The sequence below is a fragment of the Anolis carolinensis genome, chromosome 2 (genome assembly GCF_035594765.1).
Source record: "Anolis carolinensis isolate JA03-04 chromosome 2, rAnoCar3.1.pri, whole genome shotgun sequence".
NCBI classification, from domain to species: Eukaryota; Metazoa; Chordata; class Lepidosauria; order Squamata; family Dactyloidae; genus Anolis; species Anolis carolinensis.
Genome location: NC_085842.1, coordinates 195572425 through 195593337, shown reverse-complemented (window position 1 = coordinate 195593337; position 20913 = coordinate 195572425). Strand labels below are relative to the sequence as shown.

The window sequence follows — 20913 nt, the reverse complement described above, 5'->3', positions numbered from 1 at the left end:
ATCCCACCAAATAATTGGAATGGTCTCTGCCGCCCTCAAGGCTTTCGGAACTTGTATAGTTAATTTACAGCTAGTAGTGCTGCGAAGTCCCAAGTTGAAATCTCCCCTCAGCCATTAATTCACTAGCTTGCCTCAGGCTTGCTGATATATGCTATTGCTCCTCAGATGAAAATATGGGGAGCAACACTGGCCAAGGCTACTGTAATTATTCCTAAAGGTCATTAGGAAGGCCAATATAAACAGGCAGAATAGAATATTTGAAGAACCTTATGATATGTAAATGGTAGATCTTGCTAGGTGCCTGGAAAGTTCAGTGGCACTAGGCCTGGCCTGAGTGCAAAGGTTTCCAATTCAGTCTCTAGAATTTCCAGTTTTATTTTTCATGTCAGAAGTGAACTTAGAGTACAGTTATAATGCATTTTTAAAAACACAAACAAAGTTAAAACTTAACATTTTCTTTGACCAGAAGCTGGCCACTTGGAGTGCCTCTGGTGTTGCTGTGAGAACTCCTCCATTATGAATGTGGCAGGACTCAGGCTGCATTGCAGTAAGTGGTCTGTGGTTTGCTCTTCTCCACACTCAGATCTTGTGGACTTCACTTTGTAGGCCCATTTCTTAAGACTGGCTCTGCATCTTGTATTGCCAGAGAGCAGTCTGTTCAGAGCCTACCAAGTTGCCCAGCCTTCTGTGTGCCTAAGAGGGAGTTTCTTATCCAGTATCAGCCATGGATTGAGGTTTTAACCTGCCATTTTTGGACTCTCGCTTGCTGAGTGGACATGAGAGAAGCCTCCTCACAAGATCGTAACACATCCGGGGATCCCCTGGGCAATATCCTTGTAGACAGCTGATTCTCTCACACCAGAAGTGACTTGTAGGAAGCAATTCTAGACAGAACTAGGAAATAATGTTGTCTGAAACTTCAAAAAGCTCAGTTGATCATATCAAGTTCAATAAAGCAGTGGACAGACTAATAATAAAATTATCTCCTGAATTCTCCCTCCTCTAATATAATCTCCATTCGTCTCACTGAGGTCAACGACAAGCATACCATCATGTAATGTTCCTATCTGCATCCACTTATCTCTCACCTAGAAAGAAGAATCTGTTATTTCCCCAGCTATTGCAGGGAGAAAAGGTTTATGAGCACCTTTGGATTATAAAATGTTTTCCACTTGAAATTCTATTAGATCTTAATCCTATAATCCTAGATAAAGAACAGATAACCGTATTGAAGCATAAGGCACACAAACATGACATGCTTTCAAAATGTATTTATCTACAACAGGTTCAAAAACCATATCCACATGCGAGAAGACATATGAATCTTAAATTTAGCACTGAGCGGCATCACTTTAAGAAGCAATGATTTGCAATTGCAGGTAAGTTCCTCACATTGGGAATTTCGGCCTCTTTCTCCTTACAGGACTACATCAATTCAGTGACATTTCAAGGCATCCTTGCCTTGAATTAATCACTCTAGATCCTGCCACAACATTTCAATATGGCTCTGACTAGGCCATCATTAAATAGAAAATTTCTTCTCCCCCAACCCTTCTTTGCTCGATTTGCTTGGATATTTAGGATTATTGTCATGTTGCATGAGCCATTTCTGGTTCAGCTTCAACTCAGTTAGACAGCCTAATATTATGATCATCTAGGCTTTTCCGACACAAAGCAATGTTGTTTATTGTGCCAATAATTGCTAGCTGTCCAGATCTTTAAAGTGGCAAAACAGGTCCAAACCATCATGCTCCCAGTGACATACAGTACTTGACAGATGGGATGAAACTCTCCTATTCAGAGTCACTGGGGATTTTTTTTTGGGGGGGGGGGTGTTGCCAAATAACATTTTTCACTGAGGCTGATAAGTTCTGCTTTAGAGTTGTCTGTCCAAAGATCACTGTGGCTGAAGTCTTGGGAACAGCTCTTGGATCTTTAGGGAACTTCAGATGGGCAGGAATGTTCTTTTGAGAGAGCAATGGCAATTCTCCCAAGAACACAACTACTGTTTGGTATTTTTCTTATCACTGAGTTATTCACATCACATAACATTCATATTAACCAATGGGAGAGTGGCCCAAAGATCTCTGGATGTCACTCTGGGATCCTCTGTAATTTCCTCAACGGAGCACCAGCTTTAGAATTGGAAATTTTTTGGTAAGATTACAGTTTCTGAGTAAAAATGTAAACCTCCTCAATTCATACAGTTCATCTGACTGTGGATTGGCAGAGCCCAAAATCCTTAGAAGTGGTTTTAAAACTCTTTCTGGAATGATGAATAGCAAACTCTGCTTTTCTAAGGTCCCCAGAGACATATTTGGATTGTAGTACTCATTAGCTATTCATAGTTTGCCTAATTTATGCACTGTTTTATTTCAGAAGACATGGAATTGCTTATTAGCTACTAGTTATTTAGAAATGGACTGGCTTTGATTCACAAAAGATGATGGAATTTCCATAACTACCATTAATGTCTGCATACTTTTTTCCACCATTGTGCATATGCTGCTTTGACAGCTTAAATTAGTTAATTGTTTTTTAAAGTCTAGACCAGTGGTTCTCAACCTGTGGGTCCCCGGATGTTTTGGCGTTCAACTCCCAGAAATCCTAACAGCTAGTAAACTGGCTGGGATTTCTGGGAGTTGTAGGCCAAAAACATCTGGGGATCCCAGGTTGAGAACCACTGGTCTAGAACATAGGCCATTCGCATACAAACAGATAGCTTAAACTGAATTCATTAAGAAATGTTTTTAGGACTCCTGAAGTAATATTCTGTTGTACAACACAACACCCAGCAGACTGCTGTGTGCAGATAGAATGCTGCACAAATTTTATCATTCAATTTGAACAAATGGTTCTCATCAGTGTGTCCAATTCTAGTGTTCAGTGATCACACCATTAAGAAATAAATTACCATAATGCACCATATTTAAAATTTTTGCATGTAAACCTTAACATAGGGGGAAAAAACCCACAGTGAACACAATTTGGGGACATTATGTAAATTTGTTTTACAGTGTTGGAGTAGACACAGAAGCCACAAGACACTAATCACTAAAATAATAATTAATAAAGTGACAGTAGAGGTAAGTTCCCACATAAAATTCCAATAACTCTTTGGTTGGCTGCCAGAATCTTAGATTAACTTTATCTGAATAGAAACTTTTGAGGATTTTTTAATTTCCTTTTATTCATTGGTATCCCCACACTCGAAATGCCAATGGCATTCTATTAAGGCTAATGACTGTCTGTGGGCAGTAGATGTCTGATATTGGCCAGCCCAAAGGCGGCCTATTTCAAAGGAATTCTTTCTACTTCTTCTTCCTTATACCAACAGACAAGAGCAAGCCTGCTTTTGCTCTCTCTTCTCTCTCCCTCAGGTAAATGAAAGATGCAGCAGTGGGATTGAATAGATTTAAAAGATACTGGAAAGATAAATTTAAATACTTCCAGTATTTAAAATCCTAGCCGCAAAGAAAAGGTAATATTTTAAGCAACTGCAGACCATTAATATGTTTACCTGAATTGCAGGTAAACAAGCTTTAAAAAGGAAGATTCTTAGGCAATATAGGCTCTGCACCAAGGGATCTAGATACCGGGTTCCTGTGAGTTTTCCAGGCTGTATGTCCATGTTCCAGAAGCATTCTCTCCTGAAGTTTCACCCATATCTATGGCAGGCATCCTCAGAAGTGATGAGATCTGTTTCCAACAGACCTCACAACCTCTGAATCATAGAATCACAGAATCATAGAGTTGGAAGAGACCTCATGGGCCATCCAGTCCAACCCCCTGGCAAGAAGCAGGTAAACCACATGAAAGCCTTCGACAACATGAAAGCCAGGAAAGCCTTCAACAACAAATCTATATACAATTTGCACAAATTCTTTTTTTTTAGTAGACTTTGCCTAAAGGCTTTTAAGTATCCATTTGCAACTGTGAGGGCTACAAATATTTTTAAAATATATAAATGACAACTGAGATGCTTAGAAACCATACTGGCATTGCTATCTGAGTTTTTCCTTGCAGTCCTGCAAACCTGCAGCATACACATAAACCCTATAAACTCCCTTCCTGTTGCCCAGCATGTAAGAGCAACTGGGAACCACCCTGGGGATTCTGCCATCAGCTGGCACAACAGGGACCACTGTGAAGCTGCCCATAGATCTACAAACACATTTCACAGGCGTGTCATCAAAGAGAGGTGGAGATCCATGCATCCCATCCACTGGGCTGAGAAAATGAATAGCTTGCTTTCCTCTCTTTGGTAGAAACAGGTCAGCTCCAACCACCTGTTGCTGAGGGACTGAAGAAATAAAGTGGAAAGAGCAAACAAACACACAAAAGAGAGAACTTGCCGGACCTTCTATTCGACTAAAACAACAAGAGCCAAGCATTGCTATTCAAGCCAGAACACTAACAAGGGAAGATCGTCCTGGCCTGAACTACATTCAAGTTCTTGCTTATATGTTGCAACTTTATTCTGGCTTCAATTTTCCTCCTTTCCCTTCCACTCCTCTCTCCTCAGGCATCTTGTCTTTTTAGTTTGCAAGTCTAATGGCGGAGCTTGTCTCTGTCTCTCTCTTTTTATTGATGCAAGCTGCTTTGGGAGGCAATAACTGTCTGAGAAGCACAACAAAAAATACAGTAAAACAATAAAATGAAATCCAGCAAGAAGGCTTAGAGCTTCATAAAGTGGAACGCTGATTGTCCCCTACCAACTTACTAGTCGGAAGACCTTCGTGATTTGGCTTGACCTCAAAGATTAGACGGAAAAATGAGCTCAAGGTTATGCAGGGCAATACGTCATGTTACGATAACTGGCCTATATATGTCTACATCTATACTCCCTTGCATCAAATAAACAACAACTATTTGAACTGATAGGAAAACACAACTACCTATGAATGGATATTCCTAGTCTGCAAGCATCCTTTTTTAGATTTCTATGTAGGACAGGGAATACCTACCACACAGTCTGCCAGATATTGTTTGTTGTTTTTAGGGGTCCAACAGCTGGAGTTGTGGACTCACATTTTTTTTAGGGAAGCCATATCCTTGAGGCACCAAAGCTTATATGATCTTGAAACCTATGCAGAATCAGGCCTGACTAGTAATTGGATGGGAGGTCACTGGTAAATATCAGGTGCTACAGGTATATTCCAGAGGAAAGAACTGGAAAAACATCTCTTAGTATTCCTTGCCTACAAAGAATTCTATGAAAAATTCATATGGGGTTGCGATAAGTTGACAGGAGATTTGAAGACATAAGCATAGACACATCTGCTGAACCACTGTGGGTATTAAAATGCTAATCAAGGTGGCAAATTGCAACATTCATGTGTACCTCAAGCAGACAAGAGTCCCCCCCCCCCCAGAGTATCCAGAATAAGTTGGCTGGGGGGGGGGGGTTACCTCCCAGGAATCAATCAGAAACCATGCTTGGATATTATTTCTCCATTGGCCATGTGGCAATTCTCTTAGTTCTTCCTTTCCCTCCCTTGTCTTCTGTTCCCAATTCTTCCGTCAGTAATGTCTAGACATACTGGGTATGTCAATATCCTCTGCCAGCTGCAGCTGCGCATCAGAGAAGGGAAGTGACCTGGCAACAAGGATTAGCATCAATGTGCATTAAAGCCACCTTCACAGGACTCAAGGAGAAATTATAGCTTAGGACCACAGTCTTAGAATACTCCAACCAGCATGTGTCTTGCAATTGCAGTCCTAACTAGTAACTTTTCCTCCAGCTTTGCAATTTTAAAGGAAAGCAGAAATAGTTTTCTGCCTGAGTTAAGCCATCCTGGTACAGCTAATGAAAGGGAAAGGCAGGTGTGGGCCAGCACTTCCAGCCTAAGAAGCCATTAGCGAGTCAGCAAGTTATGCAGAATGTTGCGTTTCACCCGACTGACACACAATTATAAAAGTTCCTTCTGAGAGAATCATTTCACCAGGCACAAGGCAAAGGGCTTCCCTTCTGTAATATTCCAAAGGCAGGCTGAGTTTTGACACTGCAAAAAGTGGAGAGGCAATCTCTCTATTCCTTCATCCCACTGCCACCATGCAATCACTTTAAGCTTTAGGGATCTTAAAAGGCCAGATTAATCATAATCTCTCAGAGATAGCTGATATAGCGTAAACCTGCTTCAGTGGACAGAGCCAGGACTGATGAGCCCTGAGGCTCTATGCCAGGTATTTCCCCAAGCCATTGAATTCTGATCCTTTTGTATTATGGAAAAGTGTGAGCAAAATCTTCAGAGGCTATGAGAAGACAAGTCAAACAAAGGCTTCCTTGAAAAAAAATTATTTCTTCCTTGCCTTTGATTTGACCACTAGTACCCTCACAGTAGCCAGTGTAATAGTGTGAGTAAGTAAGTAAAACTTTGTGTTGTCGAAGGCTTTCATGGCTGTAATCACTGGGCTGCTGTGAGTTTTCCGGGATGTATGGCCATGTTCCAGAAGCATTCTCTCCTGATGTTTCACCCACATCTATGGCAGGCATCCTCAGAGGTTGTGAGGTCTTTTGGAAACTAGGCAAGTGGAGTTTATATATCTGTGGAATGACCAGGGTGGGAGAAAGAACTCTTGTCTTGTTCCCCCAGCCAGTAAGCAGTCAGACCTTGAAGCTGAAAAGCTATTCAATGCTAATCAAGATGTCCAACTGAAACATTCACACCTGCCTCAAACAGACAAGAGTTCTCTCTCCCACACTGACCATTCCACACAGGCATGTAGCCTGGGGGGGGGGGGGCTTGAGGGGCTTCAGTCCCCCCCCCCGAGATTCTCAGGGTGGTCCGCGAGAAGGCCTTAAATTTATTATTTAAACTGTTACATTTATTCATATCATGATCTGATCACCATGCTCAATATATCCCATATGCATGGAGGTATTGGGATAATGATACAAAAGGTTTGCTATGGTAGATCCTCACCCACCCAGACTCAGCCCCCTCCCCCGAACCAAAATTCCAGCCCTTCACGAAACAAAATCCTGGCTACGGGCCTGATTCCACAGATATATAAGCCCCACTTGCCTAGTTTCCAACACACCTCATTACCTCTGAGGATGCCTACCACAGATGGAGCTGAAACATCAGGAAAGAATGCTTCTGGAACATGGCCATACAGCCTGGAAAACTCACAGCAACCAAGTAAAACTTTATTTCGATCCCGCCCTATCTCCTCATAAGGAGTCAGGGTGGCTGACAACATAAAAGGCAAACATTCAATGCCATCAAATACAACAATAAACCAAACAATTCAAATAGATGGTACAGAACATTTGATAAATACAACTTTGAGGACTGGACTAAAACACTGGAGATCAGGGTTTAAATCTTTGTTCGGCCATGAAGACCTCCTCTGAACAAATTTGGTCAGAAAAACTTAGTGGAGGGCCAGCATATATTGGCAATGACTAGAAAGCAGATAGCAACTAGCATTTTCACGCTCACATGGAGACAAGATCCCTCCAATCCTGGGAAGGAGGGGCCATCCAGAGACACCTAACAAGTTGATAGCAGCCTGTCCATCAGTGACAGTTCTCTCCTCCTTGAAGGCAAGAACATGCCAGAGCTAGCCATCAAGCAGCCAGATGTCTCTTTGTAAAACTTAACAAACAAGGATAGGGAATATTTGGTCTTCTAACTGTTGCTATACCGCAACTTCTACCTGCTCTCAGTACTCTCAATGCTGGCTGGTGGGAATTGCAGTACAACATCATTTCCCAATGCAGTACAAATTATCTGTTTCTAAACTGAAAGAGCACAGACATGTTGCCATGAATCAGTTAAAGGATGTATTATTTCAAGCCAGTTTTGATGGCTTCCTCAATGTATGGTTAATATGAACTGCAGCAAGGCTAACATGGGACATTTCTTGTGTTTTCCCTCCAGAGAATTATTTCTCTTCAGATGAACCTTCAGAAAAAGGTGCAGAAACATTGAGAAGAAGCACCTCAATGTATTTTAGAGTAACTAGTGAAGACTGCAGAATGTATTTTAAGGTATGAAAGATACATCTGTGTGCCTAACTATTCCAAAGGCTACCTTGGAAGCTAAGCAGGGGTCAGTCTTGTTCAGTAATTAAATGGGAGACTGCCAACAAACATCACGTGCTGTACAGTATATTTCAGAGGAAGGAACTAGCAAAACTACATTTGAGTATTCCTTGCATAAGAAAATCTTATGAAATTTGTGGCACACCATATGTCCATAGGTGACTTAAAGAAACACAGAGACACATAGAAGGGGTGACAAGAGAGTCATGAGTGGAGGAAGCTGATTTGCAGATTGTCAATCATCTGTTTTAACTATGCTCTTTACAGTGCCTCCAAGTGCAAGCCTTGGAGAAGTGGGACTGACTACCTCCATACTCAGAGACATGAGTAAGCTATGCTACGGACCTTCACCCCAAATGATAACCTGAATCAAGGCACACTTTGATACTGAAATTACTTGTTTGTAAAACTTGTATGCACTAAAAAGAGATAAATGTAAAAAGCAATTTCTTCTACTAGATTTCAAATCCCCAAGACCCTTTTCTCCCCACCTTCCTGTTCGTTGTTACAAAATGTTAATTGGATTTTAAAGGAAGCCACACAATGTGGTAAAGGGTAGTTGCTGAACCGGAGAGGCAGATATTGTGACTCTCTCTCTCTCTCTCTCTCTCTCTCTCTCTCTCTCTCTCTCTCTCTCTCTCTCTCTCTCTCTCTCTTATACATATCTATGAAAAAGGCATGATTCAGTATTTTGCCTTCTAAAAGGCAGGAAGCTTGAAAGAACTGAGGTGAGAAGACAACAACTTGATGCCTGTTCACAAGCCATAACCAAAAGAAATACCAGTACCAAAGAGGAGAAGGAGGCACATCACTACCAGTCATTTCTCTCCTTGTGGAGAGAAAAACTAGGTACAAATCAACATAACAACAACAACAGCAGCAGCAGCAACAACAACAGTAATGGTGTCCAACGTGGGATCCAATAGAACAGCCAGCATAGTGATCTTGTTCGCTATGTACTAATCTTGTTGTGTATCAAATAATGATGGTGAGAGTTATAACTGACCAGCCACAGCTAGTCCCCAACTCTCTCTAAAGAGCAATTATCGATATTTGCTCCTTTCCACACATGCACACACACACACACACACACACACACACACACCCCTTGTGAGTTACAAATGACTTTTCATCTAAGAACGCAGTGTTACATACGCACATTACATATTCAGCAATGCATTTATTTTTCAAAGGTTAATAAAACAAAGGAATACAGAGTTATTCGCCTGCAGGTCTCAATACAGATTTTGACAGCAGGGAGACTAACACCTTACTTAAGTCTATGTGAGTGTGGACTTTATTCTGCTTTCTAATTCCCTGAAGGCAGAAAAGACAAAGTCATTCAGGAGGTGAAACTACACTGTTACCCTATTCAAACTGCGTGACGCGACATATTAGTGTGTTGGCTGCAGTGTGGAGGTGTGTTGTGTAAACATAATGAGAAACCTCTGAGTCTATGTGAAATGAGCTATAAATCATATATTTTAAAATATATAAATGAAAGAATTTCATGAGATTTGTTATGTGTCCGCACCATTTTGTCATTACAATTCAAGTATGTGTCCGTATCTCTTATAAAGGGTTGGTTTAACCTCTGGTTTGCTAATTAAACTGAACGACTGTGTCGTGAAATGATGCATGTCTAAAAATGGCGTGTCACTGACATGAAATGTTTTGAAAGGTCTGCACTATACCCACAAAGGGCTGACTTTATGAGGCCCAAACTGATAAAAGACCCAAAGGCTACATTTGAATTTCTTTGCTGCTTTGGGTCTCTTTTAAGAGAGAAAAAGTGGCACATATAATAATTATTATTATTTGGAGCCCACAGTGGCGTAATGGGTGCCCTTGTGCCAGCAGGACTGCTGAACGAAAAGTCAGCGGTTGGAATCTGGAGAGCAGGGTGAGCTCCCATCTGTCAGCTCTTGCTTCTGACATGAAAAAATTAACAACAACAACAACAACACATTTTCCTTCAGCCTTCCACGTTGAGGCTTCCAGTTGCTGTGTGGCCACCTCTGCAAACTGACTCGCAACACACAGCCGCAATTTATCAACTCAGGATGCACCTACGCCATAGAACGAATGTAGTTTTGACATCACTGTCATGGCTGAATGCCGTGGGAGTTGTAGTTTTGCGCAGTCTTTCACCTTCCCTGCCATAAAGCGCTGGTGCCTCACCAACTTGTCAACTCCTATCCTCCTACAGCATTGGGCTGTAGCAGTGGAAAGTGGTGTCAAACTGCATTCATTCTAAAGTATAGACAGAGGGGCAAGTGTCCTGAGTGTTTGCTTCTCTACGTGGTTCCGCTAAGGGAGACCAAGGATAAAAGGAGGTGGCTTTCTAACACTGAATGAGGAGAAAGAAGAAGTATGAGAGAAGAAGGAGAAAGAGAAAAAGAGGAGGAGGAGGAGGAGGAAGGGAAAGAAGAGGAGGAAAAGGAAGAAGAGGAAGAAAAGAATAACTGCATTTCTTAATAACCAAGAAATGGGTCTGAGCTATTCTAACACCCATCTCTTCTAAGGTTTCAAGAGAGGAAAGAACATCAAGCAATACATCTCTGCACAGCAAATACACTCCATACTAGGAGCCCCCAGGGCACAATGGGTTAAACCCTTGTGCCGGCAGGACTGCTGACGGATAAGTCAGTGGTTCGAATCTGGAGAGAACGTGGATAAGCTCCCTCTATCAACTCCAGCTCCATTCAGGGACATGAGAGAAGCCTCTCACAAGGATGATAAAACATCAAAAACACTCCTACTGGCTGTTAGGAATTGTGGGGGTTGAAGCCCAAAACACCTGGAGGGCCAAAGTTTGCCCATGCTTGCCATAGCCTATACTAAGCTAATTAAACTGTTCATCATTGAGGACTTGAGACTTGAGCAGTGTGGGGTTGAATTCCAACAAGAAGCCAAAGAGGAGGAAGAGGGAAAAGAAGTGGAAGAGGAGGAGGAAGAGAAGGAGGAAGAACAGGAGGAGAAGGAGGAAGAGGAGGAAAAAAAGAATAAGAAGAGAGAGAAGTCAAGTAGCATGACTTCCCTGGATCTAAATAGGAGTCTAGTGTCTAGATCCAGGGAAGTCATGCTACCCCTCTATTCTGCCTTGGTCAGACCCAGGGCTGTAGTTGGGTGGGTGGGGGGGGGGGTAGGGGTTCAACCCCCCACCCGAATTTTTCTAGGTTTTAAAAAATATCTGATTTACTCATGTATTTTAACTGATTAACCAAATCCCCATAAGTGTCCACTGAAGTTTATCTGTCCTGAGTGTCCATTGAAGTTTATTGATGGAGCCTGATTTCTAAATTATTTTGCCTTATGGAACTACTCTACATGATTTGCTAAAAAAAAGTTTCAAACCCCCCCTGAAATTTTTTTTCTGGCTATGGCCCTGGTCAGACCACACCTGGAATCACACTGTGTCCAATTCTGGGCACCGCAATTGAAGGGAGTTGTTGATAAGCTGGAAAGTGTCTAAAGGAGGGCGACTAAAATGATTAAGGGTCTGGAGAACAAACCCTATGAGGAGCAACTTAAAGAGCTGGGCATGTTTAGCCTGCAGAAGAGAAGGCTGAGAGGAGACATGATGAAGGCCATGTATAAAGATGTGAGGGGAAGTCATAGGGAGGAGGGAGCAACCTATCCTTCCGGAGGGAATTAAAGATTTGGATGTTTAGACAAGCCTTTGAGAATGTCTAGTCCAATGGCCTGCAATTATGATACAAAACAGCACTTTTATCCCATTCCCTTGTTTCTCAGCTACAACTTGCACTATCCCTTTCCTTTCTTCTTGTTTACAGTTAGTCATGTTTTAACGCCAGATGACACTTTAGGTTACTGGGCGCTGTTCTGAATTCAAACTGTTGTTTTATATACTAGTGGTTTTATTTTGTATTGTACCGTGTGTTTATTTTATGCGTTGTTTTAGGCCCTTTGTGCCATATATAAGCCGCCCCGAGTCTCTTTGGGGAGATGGAGGTGGGGTACAAAAATAAAGTAGTAGTAGTAGTAGTAGTAGTAGTAGTAGTTGTTGTTGTTATTCTGCTGCCCTGGAGACTAGGACATGGAACAATGGCTTTAAAACTATAGGAAAGGAAATTTCACCGATAGGAACAATAGGAAGAACCTCCTACGAGAGCTGTTTAACAGTGGAACTCTCTGACTTGGAGTGTAGTGGACGCTCCTTCTTTGGAGGCTTTTAAGCATAGACTGGATAGCCATCTGTGGGGAGTGCTTTGATTGTGCCTTTCCTGCATGGCAGAGGGTTGGACTGGATGGCCCATGAGGTCTCTTCCAACTCCATGATTTTTGGAGGAGGAGAAAGAGAAGAAGAGGAGGAGGAGGAGGAATAAGAAGAGGAAGAGGCGGAAGAAGAGGAAACAGAAGCGGCGGCAGCTTGGGGTGGGAAGCACCCTGGATCGACGAAGCAGTTCACAAGATATTTGGGCTCCCAACTATTTCTACCAGTAGTTTCCGCACTTTATCCCTGGTCCTTCTTCCTATCGGTTTAACATTTTGAACTGACATTGTTCTTTTACTTCTAATTTATTATTGGCTCTTGTATTTTCGTCCACCAGCCCTGTTCTGAAATTGTCTTGCACAATTCCCTTTCCCCTGATTTTCAGCACCCATTACTGCTTAGACTATTAGGTGTTTTTATGTTACTGTTTTCTTGTAATGTGGCTGATTTGAGATATGTTTTAATCTGTGTTTGATTTTAATCTTTCTTGGATCAGGCTCGTCCCCATGTAAGCCGCCCTGAGTCCCTTCGGGGAGATGGAAGTAGGATATAAAAATAAAGTTGTTGTTGTTGTTGTTGTTGTTGTTGTTATTATTATTATTATTTGGGAGCCCCCACAATGGAGCAGCGTGTTAAAGCACTGAGCTGCTGAACTTGTGGATGGGGGATGGGGGATGGGGGTGGGGAAGAGAAAAGATCTAGGTTAATTGCTGTAATAGCATGTTTTATGCATATGTCTTTCTTAGATATTTTTATAGTTTTAATGGTTTTAATCTACAGTTGTATGTATTTTTTTATTTATATATTTTTATATATTTGTAAGGCATTGAATTTTGCCATTTATTATGTTGTAAACCGCTTTGAGTCCCCCCAGGGGTGAAAAAAGAGGTATAGAAATGCAGTTAATAATAATAATAATAATAATAATAATAATTAAAACAACAACAGGAAAAACTCAGCCGCTATCAGGACCTCAAGATTGAACTTCAAAGACTCTGGCAGAAACCAGTGCAGGTGGTCCCGGTGGTGATGGGCACACTGGGTGCCGTGTCAAAAGATCTCAGCCGGCATTTGGAAACAATAGACATTGACAAAATTACGATCTGCCAACTACAAAAGGCCACCCTACTGGGATCTGCACGCATCATCCGAAAATACATCACACAGTCCTAGACACTTGGGAAGTGTTCGACTTGTGATTTTGTGAAACAAAATCCAGCATATCTATCTTGTTTGCTGTGTCATAATAAAATAATAATAATAATGGAAAGGTCGCAGGTTCGAATCCGGGGAGCGGAGTGAGCGCCGGCTGTTAGCCCCAGCTTCTGCCAACCTAGCAGTGCGAAAACATGCAAATGTGAGTAGATCAATAGGTACCACACCAGCGGGAAGATAACGGCATTCCATGCAGTCATGCTGGCCACATGACCTTGGAGGTGTCTACGAACAACGCCGGCTCTTTGGCTTAGAAATGGAGATGAGCACCAACCTCAGAGTCGAACACTGACTGGACTTAAAGTCAGGGGAAAAACCTTTACCAAATGTCAGTTGATTTTATTGAGATACGTTTTAATTTGTGTCTGTTGGAAGGGGCTCGTCCCCATGTAAGCCGCCCGAGTCCCTTCGGGGAGATGGAGGCGGGATATAAAAATAAGGAGGAGCAGAGGAGCTCCAGGGATGGCTAATGGCTCTGAACAAAGGATGCCCCCCAGGCAGGAGATGAACCTTTCCAATGCTAATTAAGGTGATTAACTGCAACATTCACACTGGCTTCCAACTGACAAAGAAACTGGGTTGTTGTATGTTTTTCGGGCTGTGTGGCCATGTTCCAGAAGTATTCTCTCCTGACGTTTCACCCACATCTATGGCAGGCATCCTCAAAGGTTGCGAGGCATGGATAAACTAGGCAAGGAAGGTAAATAGATATCTGTGGAGAATCCAGAGTGTGACATTAGCGCTGGCTTCCAACTGACAAAGGACTCTTGTCACACCCTAGACTCTCCACATATATCTATTTACCTTCCTTGCCTAGTTTATCCATACCTCACAATCTCTGAGGATGCCTGCCACAGATGTGGGCGAAACGTCAGGACAGAATACTTCTGGAACATGGCCACACAGCCCGAAAGACATACAACAACCCTGTGATCCCGGACATGAAAGCCTTCGACAACACATTGATAAAGAACTCTTCTCACACCCTGGACTTTCCACAGATATATATTAACCTTCCTTGCTTAGTTGCTCCATGCCTCACAACCTCTGAGGATGCCTGCCATAGAAGTGGGCGAAACGTCAGGAGAGAATACTTCTGGAAGATGGCCACACAGCCCGAAATACATACAACAACCCTATAAAAATAAAGTTGTTGTTATCAGGACCTCGTTTCCAACCGGGCGCATGGGCCCTCCTTCCTTCCCCTCCTGCCTACCGCTTGTTGTTGTGGCTGTTGGTCCCGGCGGCGGTGGTCCCGTGGAAGGAGGAGGGCCAGGACATGCGGGTCTTCTTGAGCCCCGGCCGGTCGCTGGTGTCCACGGCGTCGGCGCGCTCGATGGGGCGGTGCGGGGGCCGCTCGGTGTCGGAGTAGCCGCGGTGCTGGATCTTGATGGGGGTGCGGGGCTGGCGCCAGAGGTGCTGCGGGGGCTTCAGCAGGGTGGTCGCCGGGCCCGCCTCCCGCGGCGGCGCCGGGAAGGACAGCGACAGGCTCTTCTTGGAGCAGGGCGACGGAGCCTCCATCGCTTCCTCTCCCTCGTCCTCCTCTCCTTGGGGCGGCTGTGTCGGCGGGCGTTCACCGAGGCGCCCTTTGCATGGGGCTCAGCACGGAGGAAGCAGCAGCAGCAGCCCGAACCCCTTCGCCGCTCATGGTCCGCGCCTCGCTGCCACGACGGCGCGTCCTCGATCGGGGAGAGAAGCGGCGGAGGAAAGGGGCAAGCGGCAGGGTCTTCCCTCCCTCCACCGCCGGGAAAGACCCTCCTCCTCCTCCTCCGCGGCTCCTCCGCCTCCGAGGCTCCGGAGAAAGAGACGGAGAAAGAGACGACAGAGGAAGAGAAGGAGGAGGAGGAGCCCCGCCTTTGTGCGCCCAGACCGGCGTGCTATCCGCGTCTTTCACAGTCTCTGCCTCCCTTTCGCCTCTCTCTCTTTCCTGTGTGTCTCTTTATCCCAGACTCGTATAATCCAGTTCAAATCAAATAATCTAGGAGAAGGATCCGATCCTGGGATATAAGGGCGGACTCTTCCCCCTCCGTCCAAAGAATCCCAGCAGGTTCCGCCTCAACCTTAGAACTTCCCCAGGTTTATAGAGCTGTTCAGTCGTGGAATCCTGAATTTTGAATCCTGTCGGAAGCCTCCTCCTCTGGAGGTTTTCCAAGCAGAATGTGCCTTCTATAGCAGTGGTTCTCAACCTTCCTAATGCTGTGACCCCTTAATATAGTTCCTCATGTTGTAGTAACCCCCAACCATAGAATTATTTTAGTTGCTACTTCTTAACTGTCATTTTGCTACTGTTGTGGATCACAATGTAAATATCTGATATGCAGGATGCATTTTCATTCACTGGACATTTGGCACAAATGCCCCATAAACCCAAATTTGAATACTGTTGGGGTTGGTTTTGTCATTTGGGAGTTGTAGTTGCTGGGATTTATAGTTCACCTACAACCAAAGAGCATTCTGAACTCCACCAACGATGGAATTGAACTAAACTTGGCACACAGAACTCCCATGACCAAACAGAAAATACTGGAAGAGTTTGGTAGGCACTGACTTTGAGTGTTGGAGCTGGAGTTCACCTACATCCAGAGAGCACTGTGGACACAAACAATGATGGATCTGGACCAAACTTGGCACGAATACTCAATATGCCCAAACGTGAACACTGGTGGAGTTTGGGGAAAATAGATCTTAACATTTGGGAGTTGTAGTTGCTGGGATTTATAGTTTACCTACAATCAATGAGCATTCTGAACCGCACCAATGAGAGAATTGGTCCACACTTACCACACAGAACCCCCATGACCAACAGAAAATACTGGAGAGATATGGGAGGAATTGACAGTGATTTAGGGGAGATGTAGTTCACCTTCATCTGGACAGCATTGTGAACCAAAAAAGTTGGATCTGGACCAAACAAATATATGTTTTCTGATGGTCTTTGGCAACCCCTGTTTCATAGAATGTTCCTCCATGGAGAAAAGATGGCTCTGGGGGGGGGGGGGGGGGTCACAGAATCGTAGAGTTGGAAGAGACTTTGTGGGCCATCCAGTCCAATCCCTTGCCAAGAAGTAGGAAAATCACATTCAAAGCACACACAAACACACACACCCCGACAGATGGCCATCCAGCCTCTGTTTAAAAGCCTCCAAAGAAGGTGCCTCCACCATAGTCCGAGGGAGAGAGTTCCACTGCCGAACAGCTCTCACAGTCAGGAAGTTCTTCCTGATGTTCAGGTGAAAGGTCCTTTCCTGTAGTTTGAAGCCATTGTCCGCATCCTAGTCTCCAGGGCAGCAGAAAACAAGCTTGCTCCCTCCTTTCTATGACTTGCCCTCACATATTTATACATGGCCATCATAATGTCTCCTCTCAGCCTTCTCTTCTGCAGGCTAAATATGCCCAGCTCTTTAAACTGCTCTTCATAGGGCTTGTTCTCCAGATCCTTGATCATTTTAGTCGCCCTCCTCTAAACACATTCCAGCTTGTCAACATCTCCCTTCAATTGTGCTGCCCTGAACTGGACACACTGTGTTTCCAGGTGTGGTCTGACCAAGGCAGAATAGAGGGGTAGCATGACTTCCCTGCATCTAGACACTATGCTCTTATATATACAGGCCAAAATCCCAATTCTATGGCTGTTACTCTTTTTTTTACAGAATCATATTTATTTATTTTATTTTCATTATGTTTGTTTAAATCCCGCCTTTTCTCTCCATACGAAGGCTCCTTCCACACAGCTGAATAAAATCTCTGCTTTGAACTGAAATACATGGCAGTGTGGACCCGGATAACCCAGTTCAAAGCAGATATTATGGGATTTCCTGCCTTGATATTCTTGGTTATATGGCTATGTGGAAGGGTCCGGAGATTCAAGCAGATCACAACTAAAAATATTTCAATACAACTTAAAATATACAAATATTAAGACAGTATTAAACTGGGCTCTGCAGGCCAATGGATACCCCATCACAGACCTTCAAGACCAAGAACAAGCCATGAGAGTAACAACGAAGAGCCACCCAGAGAAAAAATGTTCTTACCATACACCAAAGGACCTTCCACACAGCCCTATATCCCAAAATATCAAGGCAGAAAACCCCACAATATCTGCTTAGAACTGTGTTATCTGAGTCCACACTCAGATATTGTAGTATTTTCTGCCTTGATATCTTGGGATATAGGGCTGTGTGGAAGGGCCCCAAATGCTACGTTCAGCAAAGGAGAAGAGGGATCCCCTCACCTCGGCAGGAGTCTACTGTATACCATGCAGCTGTAGACAAGTCTGCATAAGGATCAGCAAATGCAGTATTGCCCAAATACGAGTCAAGGAACATGAAAAGCACTGCAGACTAACTCAACCAGAGTAGTCAGACATAGCAGAGCACTTGATGAACCAACGTGGACACAGCCTATTATTTGAGAACACAGAAATGCTGGACCACTCTAGTAACCACCATGTCAGACTACTCAGAGAAGCTATTGAAATCCACAAGCATGTGGACAATTTCAACAAAGGGAGGAAGCCATGAAAATGAACAAAATATGGCTGCCAGTATTTAAAAAACCCTAAAATCTCTGTGTTTGTGTATAAAGCAAAGACAACAAGTTTGTCTGTCCAGTCTAGATGCTGTAGCTTCCATCATTCCTCGCCTGCACAACCAATGCTTAGAGAGGGCCACCGTTCCCTTCCTCAGTACAGACTGATTAATGCCTTGTGGGTTTCCAGGAGGCACCTGACTGGATATTTTTTGACCAGAATATAATTCTCGAATTCGAATATATTGGTTCTGATCAAGTAAACTGACCTTTCTTTCATTTAAGTCAATGCTCCATCTCCTTCTGAGAGGTTTAACACAGAGAGCAGCAATGTGCTACCTCTCAAGATGTTTATGGAACTGCAATATCCATAATTCCTCACTATACTGGCTAGAGCTCCCCAATTGATTGCGAGTCCAAAATCTGAAGGAGCACATTTTTGCCTGTCAATCTTAAGCACAGCTATCGGTAATATGCTATCTGGCAATATCTGCCGTACAACTACTTTAGAGACACCTGTGCTCCTCATTTGACCAAGAAGCTGCATCCTAGTGAAATATACTGTAATACTCCCGTGCTTCAAATAGAACTAGGATTGCAATGCTTTACCAAGAATAGTCAGTAGGAGGCAACATAGAGTGTGTAAGACATTGCTATTTCATTCCTTATTTATTTGTTACTAGCTTGGGTACCCGGCGTTGCCCGGGTTATTTCAAAAAGTCAATTTTTAATTATAAAAAATGCATAAGGCTGTAGATTAACTACAACTCACATCATGCCAAGTTTACCCCGAGAAACTCCATCAGTACATAAAGTTTGTTACGTTGGGCAAGTTTGCTCTAGATACATCATCGGTGGGGTTCTGTGTGCTCTCTGGCTATAAGGTAAACCCCTCCAGTAGTTGAGTTAGTCAGGGGGGTTCTATGTGCCAAGTTTGGTCCAGGTCCATCATCTGTGGAGGTCACCGTTTCTCTGGTTGTGGGTGAACTACAACTCCCAGAAATGAAGGTAAGTCTCCCCCCCCCTCCCCAAACCCTTCCAGTAATCAATTTTTGGCATATCAGGTATGTGTACCAAGTTTGGTCCAGATCCATCGGTGTTTGGGTTAACAGTGCTTTCTGGATGTAGGTGAACTACAACTCCTATAAAAAAACTCCAAAGATCTCCAGTATTTTTTGTTGGTAATGGGGGTTCTGTGTGCCAAGTTAGTTCCAAGTTCATCATTGGTGGAGTTCTGAGTGCTCTTAGATTGCAGGTGAACGATACATCCCAGTACCTACAATTCATATAAACCATGAATTTTCCCCAAACCTTTCTAGTATGCTTAGTTGCTGATCAATTCCTCTGTTTGCTGTGTGCCATAGAAAATAATAAGAAAGGGTTAAAGGAGAGGCTGTGGGCGGGGCCATGCAAATTCCATAGCAATGAAGAGAATCAGAAACACTGGGATGTCTGTGGTGGAGGAAATCTAGAATGAAATTGGCCCCGAATGAATCTTGGGTGGAGGGCAGTATGGTGTTTGTGGAGGACATTGGCAGGGCTCTTGGACATGTTTATGGCACTCGCTATAACCTGCAATGTTATTGGAGGGAGGGCCATTGGTGTCTCATGAGCTGTGGGAGCTATAGCTATTTGTGGAAGTGGGAGCCTGTCTGTGTAAGTGAACATCCCAGCCACATACACACATACATATCTTCACTTTTATTACGTGTATAGATGTGGGTTTTCTTAGCAAGATTTATTCAAGAGATGTTCGCCCTTTCCTTCCTCTGAGGCTGAGATAGTGTGACTTGCCCAATGTCACCCAATGGGTTTCAATGATTGAGTGGGGGTTCGAACCCTGGTGTCCCAGAGTCCTTGTACTATACTCAAACCACTGGGCTGCACAGTCTCTTGCCTTATTGATACCATCTGTATTATCAGTGATACAATTACTAATAGATTAGAAAGTGGGGTGTGGAGCTGCACACATGAATGATGCTTCCCTTGAAGGAAACCTTGCAAACAGAAGAGGAGAAGAGTAGACAAGAGATTAGGCTGAATACTTCAGCCTGCTTTTTTATGTGTGGGAAGCTGTTTTGTCTTTTAACAGGCGAATATTCAGTATTAACATGGTCCCTGTGATTAGGCAAAGTAAGGCGGTTGCTTGAGCAGATTGTGGGTGTCATGAAATATCATCTTTTTAAAATTTGCTTTATTATTATTATATTTTAACTGCCAGACAGGGGCTCTTGTAGGATTTTCTGCCTCACGGTGCCAAAACTTTGAGTACTATAGTGCCTCTTGACTTGGGGGAGTTTGGAGGGGACCCAGGCAGTCATATTTCTTGGGTGGGTCTTGCCTCCCTACTTCCCCCACTTGCAATAGTTGCATCCAGCAGGAAAAGAAAACTACAGAACACTCTCAGCTAACCAGAACTTTTAAGCAAATGACAACAAATCGAAGAAATAATAGTAAAACCAGCTTGTGCAGAAATGTTATATTAAACTTGTCTTTATTTCATAGACTCATAGAATAACAGAGTTGGAAGAAACCACATGGGCAATCTAATCGAACCCCTTGCCGTGCAGGAAAAGCACAATCAAATTCATGTATTTATTTACTTCACTTGTAATACCACTTTTCTCACCCTGGATGGGGGACTCAAAGCAATTTCCAAACATATTATGACAAAATTCAATACCTACACAATAACAATAAAATACAACTATCAAAGTACTCCTAACAGATGGCCATCCAGTCTATATTTAAAAGCTTCCAAGGAAGGAGCTTCTATCACAATTTGCTTTCAATTACTGTATTTTAATAGTAATATAGTCAATACAGAATTTATAGTATGGGGTAAAGTATTAGGCTTATTTTTAATAGTAACTCCCAA

At 43.3% G+C, this 20913-nt stretch overlaps 1 protein-coding gene across 2 annotated transcripts in view; it reads right to left on the bottom strand.

Annotated features, from left to right (window-relative positions):
- pde4a (phosphodiesterase 4A) overlaps nt 1-20913 on the bottom strand; it is a 588039-nt gene that overhangs the window by 363265 nt on the left and 203861 nt on the right. Inside the window, exon 1 of one of the 2 annotated variants that reach the window (XM_062974137.1) lies at nt 14722-16120. The exons of the other annotated variant lie outside the window; for it this stretch is intronic. Within the exon in view, the coding sequence (XP_062830207.1) occupies nt 14722-15026 (305 nt within the window). The 5' untranslated portion in view covers nt 15027-16120. Of the gene's footprint in view, nt 1-14721; nt 16121-20913 lie in introns of those variants that run through there. 2 annotated transcript variants of the gene reach the window in all.